This window comes from Tachysurus vachellii, chromosome 11 (assembly GCF_030014155.1).
Source record: "Tachysurus vachellii isolate PV-2020 chromosome 11, HZAU_Pvac_v1, whole genome shotgun sequence".
NCBI classification, from domain to species: domain Eukaryota; kingdom Metazoa; phylum Chordata; class Actinopteri; order Siluriformes; family Bagridae; genus Tachysurus; species Tachysurus vachellii.
Genome location: NC_083470.1, coordinates 13150330 through 13170119, shown reverse-complemented (window position 1 = coordinate 13170119; position 19790 = coordinate 13150330). Strand labels below are relative to the sequence as shown.

The 19790-nt window shown below is 39.7% G+C and overlaps 1 protein-coding gene across 3 annotated transcripts in view; it reads left to right on the top strand.

Moving 5' to 3' along the window:
- Nucleotides 1–19790, top strand: part of grid2 (glutamate receptor, ionotropic, delta 2) — a 411138-nt gene that overhangs the window by 301354 nt on the left and 89994 nt on the right. For all 3 annotated transcript variants that reach the window (XR_009649218.1, XM_060882146.1, XM_060882147.1), the window contains exon 9: nucleotides 10103–10204. Coding sequence is in view for 2 of the 3 variants with exons in the window: in XM_060882146.1 (XP_060738129.1) it covers nucleotides 10103–10204 (102 nt within the window). In the remaining variant the exon portion in view is untranslated. The remainder of the gene's footprint in view (nucleotides 1–10102; nucleotides 10205–19790) is intronic.

Here is a 19790-nt window from a genome sequence, read left to right as displayed (position 1 = left end):
GGCGGCGTCCTCCACGGAAACCGGATGTGAAGCGATGCCCCCCACCGAACAGGTGCGGGGCGATGACATACTGTAGGACACCGAAAAACAAAACAAAACTCTGGCTGGTGACATGGCCCGCAACCAGGAAGTTAGGCGGCGCCCCCCCGTGGAGAAATCGGAAGCGGGGTGAAGTCCCTCACCGAAAAAATGCGGACTGATGTCACCAAAACCACGAAGTCCAGGAAAAAAGGTCCAAGAAGAAAAAGAAAAAAATGCTCCCAATCGGCCGGCCCAGACTGTCGCTATCCTGCTGGGTCTTAGTACGGCGGAATCATCTGTCACGAACGCAGGATAAAAGGGGCCCAAACGCAGGATAGCAAACTAAACAGGGTTTAATAACGAAAAACATGAAACATAACACAGACTAGACCAGACAAAGACAACAGTTGATTCCACGCGGCACAGTTAAATACAAAAGACAATGAGACATGATTAGGAACAGGTGTGGAGACAGGGAGGGGCAGACGAAGGCGGGGCAGACACGTGATGAGGAACGTAAACAAAGGCACATGGCCAAAAGTCCGGGCTGAGTCCTGACACCTGTAAGGTCCTGTTATTTGATTTTTATTATTATTGTTAATAATATATAATTATTGTTGATAATATTATTCTTATTGGAACTCTGCTGAACTATGTAAATAGCATTGGGTAATGTTTTAGGCTACAGAACTTTTAATAATTAATTAAAGAATGAATCATTACTTAAAGAATTAAAGATTAATAATTTAGGGAGCGGAAAGTTTTAAACACCTAGAATTTCGTAAATATACACTATTTATAAAGCAGCATCAGTTTCATCAGTACAGAAACGTCTTAAAAATATCACATTGGATTCCCTAAATAAGAACCCAAATGGATCCCATTCAAAAACATCTGTAACATCTGATATTTCTCTTGTCCGATAAGACAATTCTCAGAGGAAGCTTCAAAAAATTCTTATATAAAATATGAAATAAATTCAAATTAGATATTACTAGTATAGTTTTTCAATGGAATCCATTATGATTTTTTAGAACAGAGAAATTATTTTAACCATCTGAAAGGTGCTGAAGATCTAAATGGAAAACATCCATCAGTATCAAAAATGTATCTGACAGGTGAATATTTTTCAATGATAAAGATTTATAATAATAATAATAATAATAATAATAATAATAATAATAATAATAATAATACATTTAAAAAGCACTTTTAAAACAGCCAAAGCTGAATACAAAATGCTGTACATCATAAAATACAGATAATAAAATGATTAAATACTAACAAAATAAAATAATAACAGCAATAATTCAGAATTAAACAAAAACCAGGGAATAGAAATGTGTTTTCAACCAGTTTTTAAATAAGGAAACAGTGGGTGCCTGTCTGATGTAGAGAGGCAAGTTGTTAGGGTGGGGGTGGGGTGCAGAAGAGGGTAGAATAGCAGGGGGGTGCAGAAGCGTAGGTTAGTAGAGGGGTGCAGAAGGGTAGGGTAGCTGGGGGTGAAGAAGGGTAGGGTAGTAGAGGGGTGCAGAAGGGTAGAGTGGCAGGGGGGTGGAGAAGGGTAGTGTAGCTGGGGGTGCAGAAGGGTAGAGTAGCAGGGGGGTGCAGAAGGGTATTGTAGGCATGAGGGTGTGTCTAATTTATAGAATCTTGTCAATGGTATGTGTAGGTTAAACAATTTATTGCTCAATATTAAAAGAATGATCTGCTTCATGGTTATTTAAAAGTTCAGACCCTCCATCCCCAACCACCTGGTTCCATAAGAAAAGCAAGAGGTAATTCAGTGCTTTACACCACAGGGTGTCAGGCTCTCAGGCCATTACAACACATTTCTTTTTTCTGTGCTTTGCTCATCTCTATTATGACTTTTGAATGTAGAGTGATTTTTTTCCTTGAGCTGAAACTTATCCTTGCTGTCACATGCAGGGACTCTTGAAATATTCATGACCTGGTGCTCTAGGGAGACTGAGATCGAAGCGGCATGCAATGAAGCAGCTAGCTGTTGCTATGGCAATTAAACACTCGGTCATACGACTGGGCGAACCGTAGCTATCAGGCCGAGCAGACTGCGTTTTGCTTTGTCAGCGTGTCATTACCATGGATAGAACCACGGAGTGCTTGAGCTTTAAGGCTATGTTTACAGAGTGCCTGAGGCACCACGTTAGTGACACCAAGCACACTCTCTGACTGCAATTTGATAGCAGACTGAAACACCCCCAAGCAAGGCTGCGAAAGTTTATAGAAGCAAGTCATTGATTTGGCATGCTCAGGTACAATATTGATTGTCATGCATTAACATAGACAAACTGTGTTGCAGCCTAACGTTAGTTAGTAGAATGCTATAAGACAGGTGTTCAGATGAAGTTGAACAGCATTGCATTTTATTGCATGCATCTGTTCTGCCTTGATGTCCAGTCGTAGACAATGTTTACATCCACAGTTGTGTATGAACTCATTACAGATTCAGACTGAGCTGTTTATAGTCTGTATACTAAAATGGATGCTCTGTAAAAAATCACTCTGTAATCCAATCCAAGTTATGTGCACATGGGAAGCAAAGCTCAGTGCAAGCCTGACCATAACAATAAAAAAAACCAGGCTGCACATTTAGCTTTTTAATAACATGCTGATTGTTTTGTTGAGTTCAAAATAATTTCTGTGACTCAATACATGCTCTGAACACAATGCAGATTTTGATAGTGAAAGCATTCAAACAGAAAGGTTTACATGACTGTTTTTCTTTTGTTTAATGGATTATATAAGGGATTTCTCACCCTGCTTGACTGCACTGGGATTTCAGTGTGATTGGCCTTAATTGGTTTACTCTAGTCCTGCAGACTTTGTGGTGTATACATGAGCATTTTTTTATCTGATTGAGCTGTCAGTCAGATTATTAACAGATTATTAGGCTGCATGTAAACATAAAGCTGACAGCTCAATTGGAATAGACAACATTCACATGAATGAAGATTTTCCACAGAGTGTCTCTCTGTCTGTCTACTCCACGGTAAGAAGTGGATTTGAGAAAATCTCTGCAGATAAAACCTAGACACTGATAGATACCTCATAAAAAAGGGAAACCTGCTTCATCATTGCAGGAAGAGATCAAAGTGAGTGTGGACCTTATGACTGTTTCATTTTTGAATTATTGGCTGAAAGATTGCGGCCAGGTTGCTGCATAAGCCTGGCCGTTTATTTCTTCTTTTGCCCTTCTTTGGGCCAGCTGGATCATGCGCACTCTTGCTGGCCGTGTTAATATTCACATGCTGCATACTAACAATATCCCAGCAGGCCTGGAAATGCTGTTAATTTGCGAGGATGTGACTAGAGCTGGCCGTCACCTACACACGAGACCCTGTCCCTAGACAACCTGCTTACATTCACACATACACACACATGCACGCTCACATCTATCAGTAGCAGTATGATTAAGGCAAGCAAGTCCTTGCATAAGATGTAGAAATGTCAAGAATACTCATGATAGGATGGCACACAAAGGGAGATTAGCCTGGGACAGAGAGAGGCTTTATGGTATGTTAATCATGCCATTCTCCTCACATAGTCTGGACAGGCCCCCTTGTTGATGTTCAGCAGAAAGAAATGAGTGCCAGGAAGATAAGAAGATGCACTACCTGCTTTCATTCCCTTTTCTCCCCAATTTCTCGTTCTCTTCCTTACTCTCCTTACTTCTATTCACTCTCGAGAGCTCTCGGGAATGTTGTGAAGATGAAGGAGTTTATTTCTCCAGTTAGTGGATGACAACAACAAGCACTGGGTTTCAAATTCAGCCAGCAAAATGTATTTAAACGGTAAACGTATCTTCTCATCACCATAAGTCTGATGTGCCTATAGCATAGTGGAGTTGAGAGGTATTGCTAAAAATGAGAATATCCCGCTTGACTGCTCAGGATAAAGGTGCCTTATAGAGCATAGCGTCATCCCTTTAATTCACAGTGAATTGTTTAAGTCTCTAGGCCAACGTCTGCCTCCTCGTCTTTCATGCCACATTTGTTTTGCACATTGATTTGTCCCAAGTTTTTCCATATTCATGTCCTGAAGACTTCTCAGACTAGAAGACTATACAAAGTTACAGTGGCAAACAGCTTTGTATTGATTCTTTGGGTTAATGAAATGTATTAAAAACTTATTATATATTCTTTAAACATTTCTGTATTTAATTTCTAAAGGTCATATTTCATTAATTACTTTGCAAACCCATGCAGAGGAAAATCCACTAGATTAGACACGTTTTGGTAGAGGGTTTTTTGGATCCAGAGCCAAGTCTTGAAATTCATGATATGACTAAGAATTAATAACCTATTTTAAAGCAAAACAGATTATTAAGCATGCTCAAATGAACGAGTGTCTTGGGAATGAGCTGTCAAATACCAAAAATAAAAACTATCTTTTCAACAACCCTGCCAAAAATGAATTAAATTTAATTGCACGCTTAATTGGTGGTAATGTGAAAGGATTTGTTGCTGTATATTATAAAGTTTAAAATGGTGTCGTAGCGCTCTCTCTCTCTCTCTCTCTCTCTCTCTCTCTCTCTCTCTCTCTCCCCTCATCCACAAACCTACACACAAGCACATACAAACTCTCTCTTTCTGACACACACTGATACACACTGATACACACACACACACACACACACACACACACACATACATATGCTCTCTCTCTCTCTCTCTCTCTCTCTCTCTCTCTCTCTCTCTCCCCTCATCCACAAACCTACACACAAGCACATACAAACTCTCTCTTTCTGACACACACTGATACACACACACACACACACACACACACACATACATACACATATGCTCTCTCTCTCTCTCTCTCTCTCTCTCTCTCTCTCTCTCTCTCTCTCTCTCTCTCCCCTCATCCACACACTTACACAAAAGCACATACAAACTCTCTCTTTCTGACACACACTGATACACACACACACGTATGCTCTCTCTCTCTCTCTCTCTCTCTCTCACTCCCCCTCACACACACACACACACCACATTTGCAGCACAAAGAGGGTCATACTATAATAGCAGGTGAAAATGCTACTTTCAGACCATGTTCCATTTGTGGCCGTGTTCCCTTTAGTACGTGTGTAGTATGTGTTAAAGCATAAGCATTAAGCCCCATTGCTCACAGACATTGCTGGAAATGTCTTTTTTGCTCTCACTGTGTAACCCATGACAATGTGTTATGCAAATCTATGTAGAGAAATGCTTGATGATCCCTCTGATGACATGCAGTGATAGTATGTGGAGTAACACTCAGATGTGCTGTATATTGTTTGTCACTCACTGACAATAGCGTTTTTAGATAAGTCATTTAAATGCATTATTTCCACATTTCAGAAGAGCTTCATGAAACATGAATTAAATTCCTTATTATGTTGACTTAAGATCTGTTTTGTTCATTTTACAAAAGTATGTGTGGGGGCTGTGCGGCTGCACACGTGCGGCTGTCATCATCTCCTTCACTACACGCCTCAGTTTGTTCTCTGTCATGAAAGGAGCTCTGTATTTTATGACGAGTTCTGAAAGCAGATGGGAAGAGTAGACGTTTCTTCATGTTGACTGTGAGCAGGGAAATCATTCGCCTCTCCTCTGTGTAATCCTTAGCAGAGGAGTGGCTCGTTTGATGTCTGAAATAAAATAAAAAAAACGACACACTTAGGCTGTATTGTTTTACTCATGTTTTTTATACGTTCTTTTTTATTATGCAAGAAAAATCTATCGATTTTGTTTTTGTTATTTTACCTTGTCTGACTGTGAGGAAAGCGGAGAGTGGTGACAAATCAATTGCTTGCACAGCACACACACTCACTTCGTTCAACTAGCCAGTGATTTATCCTTGTGTTTAAATGAGACGTTTTCATGCTGAAATGTTCTTTCTCATTGATTGTTATGCAGGTGAACGATCTGTACGGTTGTTGCCACGTACGGTAATTTATAGGAGTAGAACTATGTCAGACAGTTTTGTAGGCTTCATCTATTTTGGAAATTTCTTATGGAAACAGACTTTTGCTAGAAGCAAGCAGGCTGCTACTATTGGATGAATTATTATTAGATAGTGTAGTCCTTAAAAGCGTGTTCAAGGTCTTAACTGTTTTAAATCATGGGTTTTTAACTCATTTTAGGTAACATTTTATAATTCAACTGAATTAAATTTTATTTATGTAATGCTCTTAACTGTTAGACATTGCCATGAAGCAGATTAACATAAATATAAAAATAGAATATAACTTGTATGTATATAATATATACAAGTCATAATTTTTTCATGTAAATATATCTCTAATGAGCAACACAGAGGCTACAGTGGCAAGGAAAATCTCACTGAGATGATATGAGGAAGAAACCTAGGGAGGAACCAGGCTCAAAAGCAAATCTATCCTCAACTGGATAATACCCTGAGACTGTGATTACACATCATTTTTCTTTATAATTGTGTACTAAATGTTCAGAAACTGCAATTGTGTAATCAGGAAATTAATTCTAACTTTTAACATGGTCTATTTTGTAGAACAATGTCAACTTGCACGGATGTCTTCATATCTCATCATGTTTGCAGTTGCATTACCAATGTGAACATAAGAATGCTTTCAAAAATGTTTGAATTGTTTTTTTGTTTTGTTTTTTTATCAATTTACAAAATGAAAATTTAGTGAACAGAAGAAACATCTAAATAGATCTAAATGAATGTTTAGTGTGACTTCCCTTTAGCTTCAAACCAGCATCTTGTACACATTTGTACACGTTGCACAAAGTCAGGGATTTTGCGGGATCAGAGTCAGGTGTATAATTAAGCAATTACACCAAGCAGGTTTTAATTATCATCCATTTCATATGTAGGTTGAAACACAGTGATTAAGTGAAACAAACAGCTGTGTAGGAGGTTTAACACTGGGTGGGGAAAAGACTCTACTACTAAGGTGAGGTTGTGGAAGACAGTTTCATGTCACAGGTCAAACACCAGGGCAAGACTGAACACAGCAACAAGACACAAGGTAGTTCTACTGCATTAGCAAGGTCTCTCCCAGGTGAAGATTTTAAAGCAGACTGGGGTTTCAACATGTGCTGTTCAAGCTACAGCCAATGTCATTAAGAGCTATTTTCAGCATAGATAAGAACAAGGAGTCCTGGACGTGAGAGAGCCCTAATCTCAACATCGAGTCTGTCTGAGATTACATGAAGAGACAGAAGGATTTGAAGCAGCCTACATCCACAGAAGCTCTGTAGTTACAGTAGTTCGCCAAGATATTGATGACGACCTTCAAAAACTGAAAGTACCCTAAAGACCTGATGCTGTTTTCCAGGCAAGGGTGGTCACATCAAATACTGATTTGATTTGGATTTCTCTTCTGTTCATTTACTTTCTATTTGGTTAATTGATTAAAATAAACAATTAACACTTCTATTTCTGAAACCATTCTTACTCTACATCATGGATTCCAGACCTGCCTGAAACTTTTTGCACTGTGTATGTGTATATGTACTGTGTATGTGTATATGTTTGTATAATGTACTTTTGTAATGTAAATGTAATGTCAAATTTTGCCCTGTGAATCCCTTCAATTATTTATACATAGTTAATATGTCAAGCTTTTATGCTTGCTAATTAAGAATAACATAATTAGCACATTTTGTTATTAAGCTAGATAATAGCAATGAGTTATTCCAGAAACTATGGTCCCTAAGACATTAAGAAAGTATGAAAGTACAAAAACAGGTTCTGAATTAATTTAGTGGTCTGGATTTGGACCTGTATTTGCGTCACCTCAACACACCTGTTTTGTATGTTTGACACCCCTGTTTGAAATGTTAATCAAGATTCATATATGAATTTTAGTAATTGTACCGTTTACACAGTTCTGCTCTGTTCTGAATGTTAGTGACTAAAAGCAAACTTGCTCATGTAACCTTGGTTCTATTAAGGATTTTGAAAATGTTACACATAAGTCTATAATATAGTGCAGTCTATCCACCAACTTAGTTATCTATCCAGCTTCAAACAGAAGCACCTATTGGGGAAGTCGTGGCCTAATGGTTAGATAGTCTGACTCCTAACCCTAAGGTTGTGGGTTCGAGTCTTGGTCCGGCCACGACTGAGGTACCCTTGAGCAAGGCCCCCCAATTGCTCCCCAGGCGCCGCAGCATAAATGGCTGCCCACTGCTCCGTGTGTGTGTTCACGGTGTGTGTGTGTATTCACTGCTGTGTGTGTGCACTTTGGATGGGTTAAACACAGAGAACGAATTCTGAATATGGGTCACCATACTTAGCCATATGTCACATCACTTATAAGCTTCAGGAAGCTTTTAACCATCTTGGCTGGACTACTGTGTGTCTGGAGCACAGGGGCAGAAAGCTGATTTATTGCCGTACCATTACAGAGAGTCCTTGGGTTACTTTGGACTCGACGTACAGCGTTTTGTGGTTACGTTGCCAGCCCCCATAAATTTATTAAGAAAATTACAGCATTTGCGAAGTAAACCAAAGTTTGTGCTGGAACTACTTGTTCATTTGCCAAAATTGTTGTATGCCATTTTGTATTGTGCTTCACTCGCTCTCTTTTGTTTGTTTTGTTTTTTATTTGAAACAACATATATGCAACAATATTTGACAATAACCATTAAGAACTATCCATATGGAAAGGGCAGTAGATAAAATGCACCATGCAAAAGCCCATGGCTAAATCTGTTCTGTCTCATTAACTTCAGAAACATCAAACCAGTTCAATTTGGATGCCATTCACTCCCTAAATATAGGGAAATTAAATGCAGGAGTGCAAATATTTTTTGTATAGAGTAAAGCTTAACTGTCAGACATCAATTTAATATATTCCCTGTTTCGATCATGAGCTCAGGTTACTGTTCATATGGAGTTTGCTTGTTGTCCATGTGTCAGTGTGACTTTCCACTGGATTCCCAAAAAAAATACCAGCAGGTGAACTGCTAATCATGAACTAATGAAGAGTTAACCTTAACTAGGATTATGAATTCATGCATAAATAATAAACACTTTAAATGAACATTGGTACTTTGTTTGTTAATGTATTAATTATCATTTTATTATAACTTGCTCTAACACTGATAGGAAAAAATATGAATGTGCATGGAAATTTTCAGGGGCAGAGCTGGTTTTAAACGTAAACAGTTAAATAAATAAGTACTCTATTAATTTCACCCCTGTGGGTAAACAAACATGTACTAGTACTACAGCGGGATTTGAACAGAAATGAATAGAGAATGATGCAAAACTGATGGAGATAAAATTATTGGTGTTTGTTTGTTTTTTTTTTTGTTTTTTTTTTGGTGTGTCTTTCTACGTTCAGTAAGAAGTATAAGTGTAAATTATAAAAGTAACCCAGCACCAGATGATGATGTTTCTGCATATAACAAATTATATAAACAATTTGAAATTATGTATGTTTCATTTTTATTTTTCATTATAGAGCGTGTCGGATTGAGTTTACCCTTCTGTGTTAAATTAACACGTTAACTAACATCAAGGTGATCGTGATTCATGCATGAATTCAAAAGACTCTCATCTTAGTTAAGATTAACTCTTTATTAGTTCACAATTATTAGTGTTAATTAAAGTATTCATTCAAGGAAAAACAAACAAACAAAAAACCCCTTTTAAAATAAAAGAGGACTGAACTAGCATTTAAATTTTGCATTGTGAGAATTTTCATTTGCATTTACTTTCTGTTGCATTTCTATAACAGAGACACTGGTATTTTATTAAGTCTTATTTCAGTATTAGAAGTAAATGCATGCTCCATAACTGTATTAGATGAAATAGAATTATATCATTTCAGTAGCTGGTGCTTGCATTCCCAGAGAGCAATCTCAGTGTTTCATTACAATGTGAAGTTGCATAACTAAAAAGTATGAATAAAGCAAAGAAAAACTTTCTATGTTTAATCTATTTTACTACGTTTAGTTCTAGCTTTGAATGTTGCACTGTGTAGAGATTACAATGAGACGATCTGTGTTTTGTTTATTTTTTTTTGGTTTTGATTTCAATGTTCTTTTCTTTTTCTTTTTTCTTTCTTTATTTTTTTTTTAAGCTGGCGACTTGGGACCCTGTCCATGGACTAAATGGAACCTTGTCGGACCGGAAGCTGGAGAACAACATGCGTGGGGTGGTGCTACGTGTTGTTACTGTCCTGGTAAGAGCTCATTTTAATATTTTATGTTCTTTTTTCATCTAATGGGACAGGTTGAGATTTGGATGTGAATTACGTCATTTACTCACTGGATACAGAGGAACACAGAGACTCATCCGAGTCCAACGAAGCCTAGCGTACATATGTTGAAAAGGAGTTTGGTGTGCTTGAGTGTGGGATTGGAGGATGAGTAAGAGCTAGCTGTATATTCAGATTTCAGTTCTTCTATATTGCCTCCAGCACAGATTTGATTGAGTCCTTCGAGTTTCTTAAAGGTTTAGTTGTCTGAATTCTTCATATTCCTGCTTTGAAGTTAGTACAAGAAGAAAGTGATTCTACCTCGGTTCATGTCTCACTCTTTCTCTACCTTTCTTTTACTGCTTTTGGTGATGTGCTTGTCGGTCTGAAAAAATGCAGATTGTGTACCTGAGAATGAGGAAACAATGAGCAATTGTTCAAATAAGATGACTCTTTCTGGTGTAATTGACCAAACCATATAAATGCACACCAGAGAATTCTCAGGAAAGAAAGTCTACCGGGGGGGCACGGTGGCTTAGTGGTTAGCACGTTTGCCTCACACCTCCAGGGTTGGGGGTTCGATTCCTGCCTCTGCCTTGTGTGTGTGGAGTTTGCATGTTCTCCCCGTGACATGCATGGTAGATTGATTGGCATCTCTAATTTGTCCGTAGTGTGTGATTGCATGAGTGAATGAGAGTGTGTGTGTGCCTGCGATGGGTTGGAACTCCGTCCAGGGTGTATCCTGCCTTGATGCCCGATGACGCCTGAGATAGGCACAGGCTCCCCGTGACCCAAGGTAGTTCGGATAAGCGGTAGAAAATGAATGAATGAATGAATGAATGAAAGTCTACCAGTTGCTTGGGATTCATACATTCCTGTATGAGCAAGCTCACAGGAAAACCTAATCAACTAAACTCTGATGGTAAAGATAAGATAATGGGCTTTGCTAGGGTTGGAAGGGATGATCGGTTTAGCAACCTGTGACTCACCAGCATTTGCATTATTATTAGCTCACCAATGAATGAATGACTGAATGAATGCAATGGCCGTATACGAACAACAGCTAACCCCGAAGCCCCACCCTCACTGACCATAGAATAAAACCCCCTTTTTTTTTCAATAGCAATTTACCAAACAGGGACGGCTCTGTATAGTCCTTGATATACAATAAAAATAATTGACATCAAGAATTTTGACTATGAATCGTAGTACATTCTAATTGCACATGAAATATATTATCCAGGTCTGTTATTCACATGCCTTTGTGTCACTGGTAGGAATGGGCATTTTGACAATATCATAGCAATGTTTTAAAAGAATGCTTTTTTTAACAGAATTATTATTTAATAATAAGCAGTTGAAGGTCTATGTAATAGTTACATTTTTTTTTTTATTTCTGTTTTTTTTTTGCTTTTATTTTTTTAATTTAAATAAAAAAATGTTTGTAGACATAAAATAATAATAATAAAAAATTAGACAATTTTTTTTTTCAGCCCGACTGTATTGCTAGCAATTTTTGACCAAATATATATATTGTGATTTTTACACAACTGTGGGTCTTAGAAATTCTAAGATATGAATTATATGTGATATGATAATTTTGTCATATGTGTGATTGCCCTTCACTATTTGCTGATTTGGCAAAATATATAAATAATAGCCATTCAAAGAAATGTATTTCAGCATTATAAGTAGTTCCTCCCTGTAGCCCGAGTGCATTCTTGGCTGATGTGTGTAAACGTAAAAGGAGGAGAAGGAAGAATGCCAGCTTTGCCACTATGCGTTATTTAAACCAACTGGAACATGTTGCTTTAAAAATACTGTATTTTACTAAATGGTTAGTGGAGCAATATACACATATACAAACTAGAAACAGTTGATTATTTATTTAAGAGTTCCTTTAATAAATATTCATATTCTGTCATATTTGCTAAAACACACACAGAGTTTATTTCCCTATTATCTCCTCAGTAGTCTTGACAATATTTTCTTTCCAAATAAGTTTAATATAAACGAACGTTTGCTCCAAAATTTATTAGAACGAGTTTCATTCAGCTGGTTACCTCCTTCATATAATAATATAACATGTAGTTTATCATAATTATGTTAAACAATAAAATTTCTGCTGCAAAGAATTGTTTATGATTTTTTTTCAGCTATTTTAGTGTGATTGATATTTTCTTGCTAATGTTAGTTGTTACCATATCTCAGCTTCTGCTTCCTTCCTGTTGTTTCCTTATCCGCTCCATCTTAGAGTGGGAATGCAAGCATAGGTTTTCTCCAAGATACATGCTTGCAGTAGAGCACTGTGCTTTCCACTTAAATAGCAGTACATATTGTCCAATTACCTTTTAGCCCGCAAGCCAAGGATGCCTGTGATACTGTCTGATGTGCTATTAGCTGACCGGCCCCTAACGATCTGAACAGCCTGCTCAGGTTTGTTTTCTTCAAGCAGGACACAGATGCATTTTATTCCAAAGCCATTAAATGATTTGTAGCAGCACTTTATAATCAGTTCTGTAATTAACTGGAAGTCACTGTGAGCATCTGAGGATTGGATGTGTGATGTGCTCCACTCTCTTTAAGTCCTCCTAGGAAGTTTGTATATACGACGAGTTGGGAAGTCATATTTACGACATCAGGTGTGCTCAGTTGACTCCCATCAGAGCAGGACGGAGGTGTATCTTTTCTTAATTAACTACAAGAAATACATCAACTGTTTTTCTGTATCAATATTAAAATATTAAATGACAGAGGGGAAAGCAACAACTCTGAACAAACTGTCAGGCAACGTCACAAATCAAACCATTTCACTCCTAAAGGTGTTTAACTTTTAACGAATTTGCTTGAATTTCAACAACTTGCCGCATACATAAAACACATAATAACCGAAATCAGCTTTTGAGAGGAGCAAACTCTTCAATCTCAACAAATTTACCATCATCTATTGAACTGACATGCTCAGAGAAGTTTCCAATCATAATTAAGACTGTGGTGGTGCTCATGTGCTCGTAAATCCAATCTTTTCAAAATGACTTGAACGCACCATTTATCCTGGTTTGCATTTCAGTGGCTGCATTTTGAATGAGCTGAAACTGTTTTATTTTTTATTCTTAAACAGGAAACAGACCAGTAAAGAAACCAATGCAGTAATCCCCTCTCTTGTCCACGAAGGCATGAATGAGCTTCTTTAAAATATATTTAGATGTGAAACACCTGAATCTACTTATGCTTTCGAGATCCTAATCCAGTCCGGTCCACTGGAGAAGCATCTTAAAGGCATCCATTAAATAAATAAAATCAAAGTGAGCTGTAAACATAGCAGATGGGCACTTGGTCAGATTATCTTCAAAACTATGGGCACAGGAAAGAATGACTGAAAGATTATTGTCATTATTTTATTTCTTACATAATAGTGAATTGAAAGTGTGTGAAATAGATTAGTAGCTTAAATCCTGCACACACACACTACGGATTCATTACCTAAATAAGGTGTGTGGACGGTGTTAGACAGATGGGGTAAAGAGATGTGTGTTGACTGTTAAGCAATGTTTTTTAATATCTCCAATGACTTGGCATTAAGGAAGCATAAGGCATGGGGAGGTTCACTCAGATTCATGACCAGTTAAGCACCACTGGAGATATTACCTACTGTTTTTTTAATCAGTCTAAAATATTTCTTTTTCGATATAGAAAACTGTGTAACAAATATCATTCACTGTCAATAACTAACACTTATATAGTGCTAGAGTCAGCGTTCAGTCTAATATCATTTAGTAAGTTTTAAGGGAGTATAAATCATCATGTTGACCATCAAGTTCACAAAACTTCTCTATAAAGGGAGATATATAGGATATATAGGCATATACAGGAAGTGTTTAGTATGGATGCACCCTTTTTAGAAAGAGCGTCATTACAGCAGTCATCAGCACAAAATGAATTGAAAGTGAATTATTGAAGTGAGATGTTTCCTATTTGTGAGAACAATGGTGCAGTTAAAAACTTAAGTGCTTTCCTATACTGCTTTATCCCAAATAATCTTATATCTCAAACCTCCTATTGGATGATTAAAAACTCAAAGGCAAGACCATGCAGAAACTTATATTGAATAAAACGACTAGTAACACTTGTTCACTTGTCCAACTATAATGAGGTCTAAAATTAAGGTACTTTATTACTGTAGATTGATGTGTGAAGTTCAGAGCTTGAGTTTTGCTCAGACACTCATGAATAACATCATTGAGTTATTTAAAGCTTTCTGTTGCACCATCTAGCCAGTGACCTATTGCTTTCCCATAGAGACCAATGAGCTCATGAAGCTTTTAAGTGCAAAATTACCCGCTGTATTGATAAATTTTCATTAAAAACACTTCAAATGAGTCAAAGAAGAAGAAAAAGAAAATAGTTTGATGAGTTCTCTACTTCCCTGCAATAACAACATGTGTTTAGGGAAGAAGGGAGTTTGCACCCGTGGGAAATTTAGTCTTTTATAAATCAAAGCTTTACATAAATGAAGAGAAATTCTTTTTTTCTCTCTTGATGGCAGACAGATTAGTCACAGAAGTTCTAAGGGTTATGAGTTCGCTGGATGTAACTGAGTGTCCCAGTGACTGTGGTGTCAGGATTTATAGCACTGTTAACATGGAGTTTTTGATAGTCACATGAGTCAAAAGTGTCGAGCTGCTCAAGACATGGACAGACTGTCAGGGAAACACTGCTGCTGCCATGGAGTTTGTCAGCTTCCCACCACCCCAGTACTATTCTTGTCTGCATCACTGTCACTGTGGATCAGAACAGTATGCCAGAGAGAGAGAGAGAGGGAGAGAGAGAGAGAGAGAGAGAGAGAGAGAGAGAGAGAGAGAGAGAGAGAGAGAGAGAGAGAGAGAGAGGAGCAGCGATCCTAGGGATAAAGCCTGAGATATAGGAAAAAGCACTGCCATGTGCTTCCAAAGTCAGCCATATGTGAGGTACAAGTGAAAGAAAAATGGAGTGAGACATACTGTTATGAGAGCCATGAGGGCTCCCTCTGCTGGCCTGCAGAGGATTTGCTGCACGTTATCATCAGGACTCTAATTCCCACTATCTATTGCACCACCAACTCAGCACACCTGTTTCCTGTTTGTAATCACCTGGCCTATTTAAGCTCACTCAGAACTCTCTTATGGCGCGAAGTATTGTTAGCCCTGTCTGCATACTGAGCGTATTACTCTGTTCCAGCTATTGCCTTGTTTTTGACCCTGCCTGTTTTTTGTGTTTGTGATTGTTTGCTACCTGTCCTGACCTACGCCTGGGTTATTGACTACTGCTTTTGGATTTCCTTAGTTGTTGCTGTTTGCCTGGTGTTTTGACCCTTGCCTGTTTTTGGATATTGCTAATAAACCAGCATTTGGATCTAACCGGTTTCACGTGTATGACAGAATACTTCGCCCGACAAGATCCAGCTTTTTTTTTTTTTTTTTTTAAATCCACCCTGGTTTCATCACTGCATCAGCCATAAACCTAACAACCAAATCCGGCATTCCCAGAAATCCGGCATTCCCACCGTTTTTGACCACTCATCTAGGATTCAGCAGTGATATTTCCCCGTTCCGATTGGTGTGTTCCCGTACCCCGACATGTACCGATACAGCGGCATACAAGTCCAAGTGTTGCCCCCTCCACTGAGTAAGAATGGTGGGACAGTTTGGACAACTTGATGTCCCTCCGCCAACAAGGACGAGCGGTGAGTTGTTTTGCCCAATTATTCTGGACATGTGCGGCTGGTTTGAACCTCAGTGACGTGGAATTAAGGTTGTACGTAAATGACTGTTTGGATGAACCTATGTCTCAAGCAGAAATGCAAAGTTTACAAATTTTGGACTTTTGGGGGTTTGTCAGTAATTTAGAAAGCCGAACCCGATGGAACTTATGGGAAACCCCAGATAGAAAACCCGTTGACAACATGGTCGTCACTATGCCAGTCTCTGCTCCTAAAACAGCCGCTGCCACGCCTGCCTCGACCCCTAAAATGGCTACTGTCTTACCTGCACCTGTTTTCAAGAGGGCTACTATGGTATCTGCACCAGCTGTTAAAAGAGCCACTGTCCTGACAACACCTGTCCCTCAGAGGGCCGTTACCATCCCGGCACCTGTCATCAAGATTGCTGCCATTCCTGCATCCCAACCACTTCCCAAAATGGCTGCCACATCCGAGCCAATCCACAAAATGGCTGCCTCACCTATCTCTCCTGCTCCTGCAAAGCCACAACTACTAGTGTCTAGTCTACTGGACCCCCTGATAACGTCTGTACGGGTGTCTAAGAGTCGAAAACCAGTTTTGTCAAGTTCAATGATCCCCAGGGCTACAGAGGTATGTTCTCTCAATCCCATGCCTCCTGTATTGGCTATGGCACCGCAGTATGCTTTCACCAGGCAGTTCCCAAATCCATGACTCGGAATCATCTGACTCTCCCGAGCCACCTGAACCATCTGACTCTTCTGGGCCATCTGAATCATCTGAACTAACTGAATCATCTGAACCACCTGACTCACCTGAATCACCTGAATCATCTGAATCATCCAAATCTACTGAATCTGCTGCTGAGTCATCTGAACCAATGGAATCATCTGATTCAACCAGACCCACTGACCCAAATGAAGCACCTGAGCCTGCTGAAGCACCTGAGCCTGCTGAGGCACCTGAGCCTGCTGAGGCACCTGAGGCACCTGAACCTGCTGAAGCTAATGAATCACCTGAATCATCTGTAGCAACTGGCGCACCTGAATCAACCATATCATCTATGTCCGCATCGTTTTTGAGTCATGCAAGGTCCACCATTTGTTCTTCTGCTTCACAGGAAATCCCACAATCTCATTAACCTGAGTCTCCCGAACTCTCCGTCACAGCTGGACGGTTCGAACCTGGGTCACTAACCATGCACGGCTTCCAAGGTCTCAATGTCTCGTCAAAAACAGTCGACCCTGAACTATTTGCTTCGTCTAAGGTGGCTAACTACAAACTGTCCTGTCTAAGATGGCCAACTATGAACTCTCTGCCTGGCCCAAGATGGTCATTTCTGGGTTCCCTGAGCTCTCTGCCTGGCCTGAACCAACCAATTTGCCTCTGTTATATGTTCTGTGTTTTGTTTCACTGGCTTTGCCACCCCCTCTACCTCCTGTCCCTGTTTACATGCTCAGAACTCCTCCAGCACTGCCTTGGATTGCGATGTTGACCAGTTTACTGAGTTACTCTGTGGCACCACCCTGGCCTCCAGTCCTGCTCTGGTCTCTGGCTCTGCCTGCGGCACCACCCTGGCCTCCAGTCCTGCTCTGGTCTCTGGCTCTGCCTGCGGCACCACCCTGGCCTCCAGTCCTGCTCTGGTCTCTGGCTCTGCCTGCGGCACCACCCTGGCCTCCAGTCCTGCTCTGGTCTCTGGCTCTGCCTGCGGCACCACCCTGGCCTCCAGTCCTGCTCTGGTCTCTGGCTCTGCCTGCGGCACCACCCTGGCCTCCAGTCCTGCTCTGGTCTCTGGCTCTGCCTGCGGCACCACCCTGGCCTCCAGTCCTGCTCTGGTCTCTGGCTCTGCCTGCGGCACCACCCTGGCCTCCAGTCCTGCTCTGGTCTCTGGCTCTGCCTGCGGCACCACCCTGGCCTCCAGTCCTGCTCTGGTCTCTGGCTCTGCCTGCGGCACCACCCTGGCCTCCAGTCCTGCACCACCAACTCTGCACACCTGTTTCCTGTTTGTAATCACCTGGTCTATTTAAGCTCACTCAGAACTCTCTTACGACGCGAAGTATTGTTAGCCCTGTCTGCATACTGAGCGTATTACTCTGTTCCGTCTATTGCCTTGTTTTTGACCCTGCCTGTTTTTCGTGTTTGTGATTGTTTGCTACCTGTCCTGACCTACGCCTGGATTATTGACTACTGCTTTTGGATTTCCTTAGTTGTTGCTGTTTGCCTGGTGTTTTGACCCTTGCCTGTTTTTGGATATTGCTAATAAACCAGCATTTGGATCTAACCGGTTTCATGTGTATGACACGTACAGTAGATGCTTGTACACACAATCATATTCCCAAGCCAATTCCTATTTTGCTGTAAAATATGGTAATTATGTTCATACAATAAAACATTTATATTTGTATAATCCCTCACCTCCTGATTGCTTCTCATCTGTACAACCTTGAACAACTCAATGGAAGGAATGGCCATATAACGAGAAGGGAAGTGATACAATCTTCCCCACTGGTGAATTTAACATGTTAAGTGTAGATGAAGGATAGATGATGCTACAAAAAAAAAAACAAACAGCATACTTTGAAACGGTGCAAAGTTCCAATAGAAGTGATAGTAACTTGCGTCAGCATCTCCTCAGAGGGACTCTGATAGATGGCGCTCCTTGGCTTCTGTGAGCCTTGGCATGCATGTCCACATTCCCACTAATAGCTTATTGAGCGAGGTGGGCCTGGTGTGGATTAGAAAGCTCTGGCTTAATGTGCAGGCAGCATGCAGTCAATAATGCCTTCTCTGAGATAAATCTGCCCGACGTTCCCAGAAACTCTCCATTCATCGATAGGGATTTATTTAAGCCAATATGAAAAATAAGCAGCGGACTATTACTTTTACTGGCACAGCCAATGCCGAACACAGCAGTGGTGAATGCAAGATGCAGGGTGATGGGAGCTGTCATGTAAAAAATGGTGGGTGAATGAGAAGTATTGCTTATACAGTGAGTCTTGTGGTACTGAGATCAGCTCGTTACACCTGAATGGTGGTCTGCAGCATCAGGGACCAAGTGTGTGATGCTTTATATGAAACATCACTGTTGTTCACAATATTTTAAGTTAGTTGGTAGCATTGAAAGGCAAATCTACATGTCCGGGATGATTTACCTTCAAAAGAATGTTCATGTTTTCATTGTTTTTTTTTGTACCAGTTTCTCACTTCTACCCTTCTACTGTACCAACGTTAATTTTTGCCGTTTGTGCCAATAATTGCCGTTTGTGTTCTTGTTACTGGCAGGTGTCAGTGCTTTTATAATTACTTTGTAACCTGATGCTGCCTGGGAGAACGTCCAAAACCATTTGTTATATAAAAAAAAACTGCTCTATGTGGAACTTTGTTAGCAAAATCCTAACACAATCTTATTTTGTTGCATAACAAGTACTGTATCAGAAGATAAAGTATGGTGACTAGAGGTGTGTTATATAGCATAATATAATGTTTTGTTTCGTACAAGGCTCTTGGTTTGATATATATAAGTATCAGATCATCAACAGTCTTTATACACAAATTGTCATAAAATCCTGCTTATATTGTATGGAGGGTAATAAACATATAAATTAATCTATTTCACATTCAGTGTGCTGAATCTGCCAAATATATATAATACACCACATACAATGCTAATACCAAAGGCACATATCTACACATCTGCACCAGCATCACTCTTTTATGCTAGACAGTAGAACTAAAAGAAAACACAAAGCCAACCTTCTACATACAAACGCGCACACATTTGTGTCTAGTGGGTGTTTTCTCTGTATAGCTTGTATACATTGGAATGAAATGTCAATTCTCCAAGATTATGGTGCA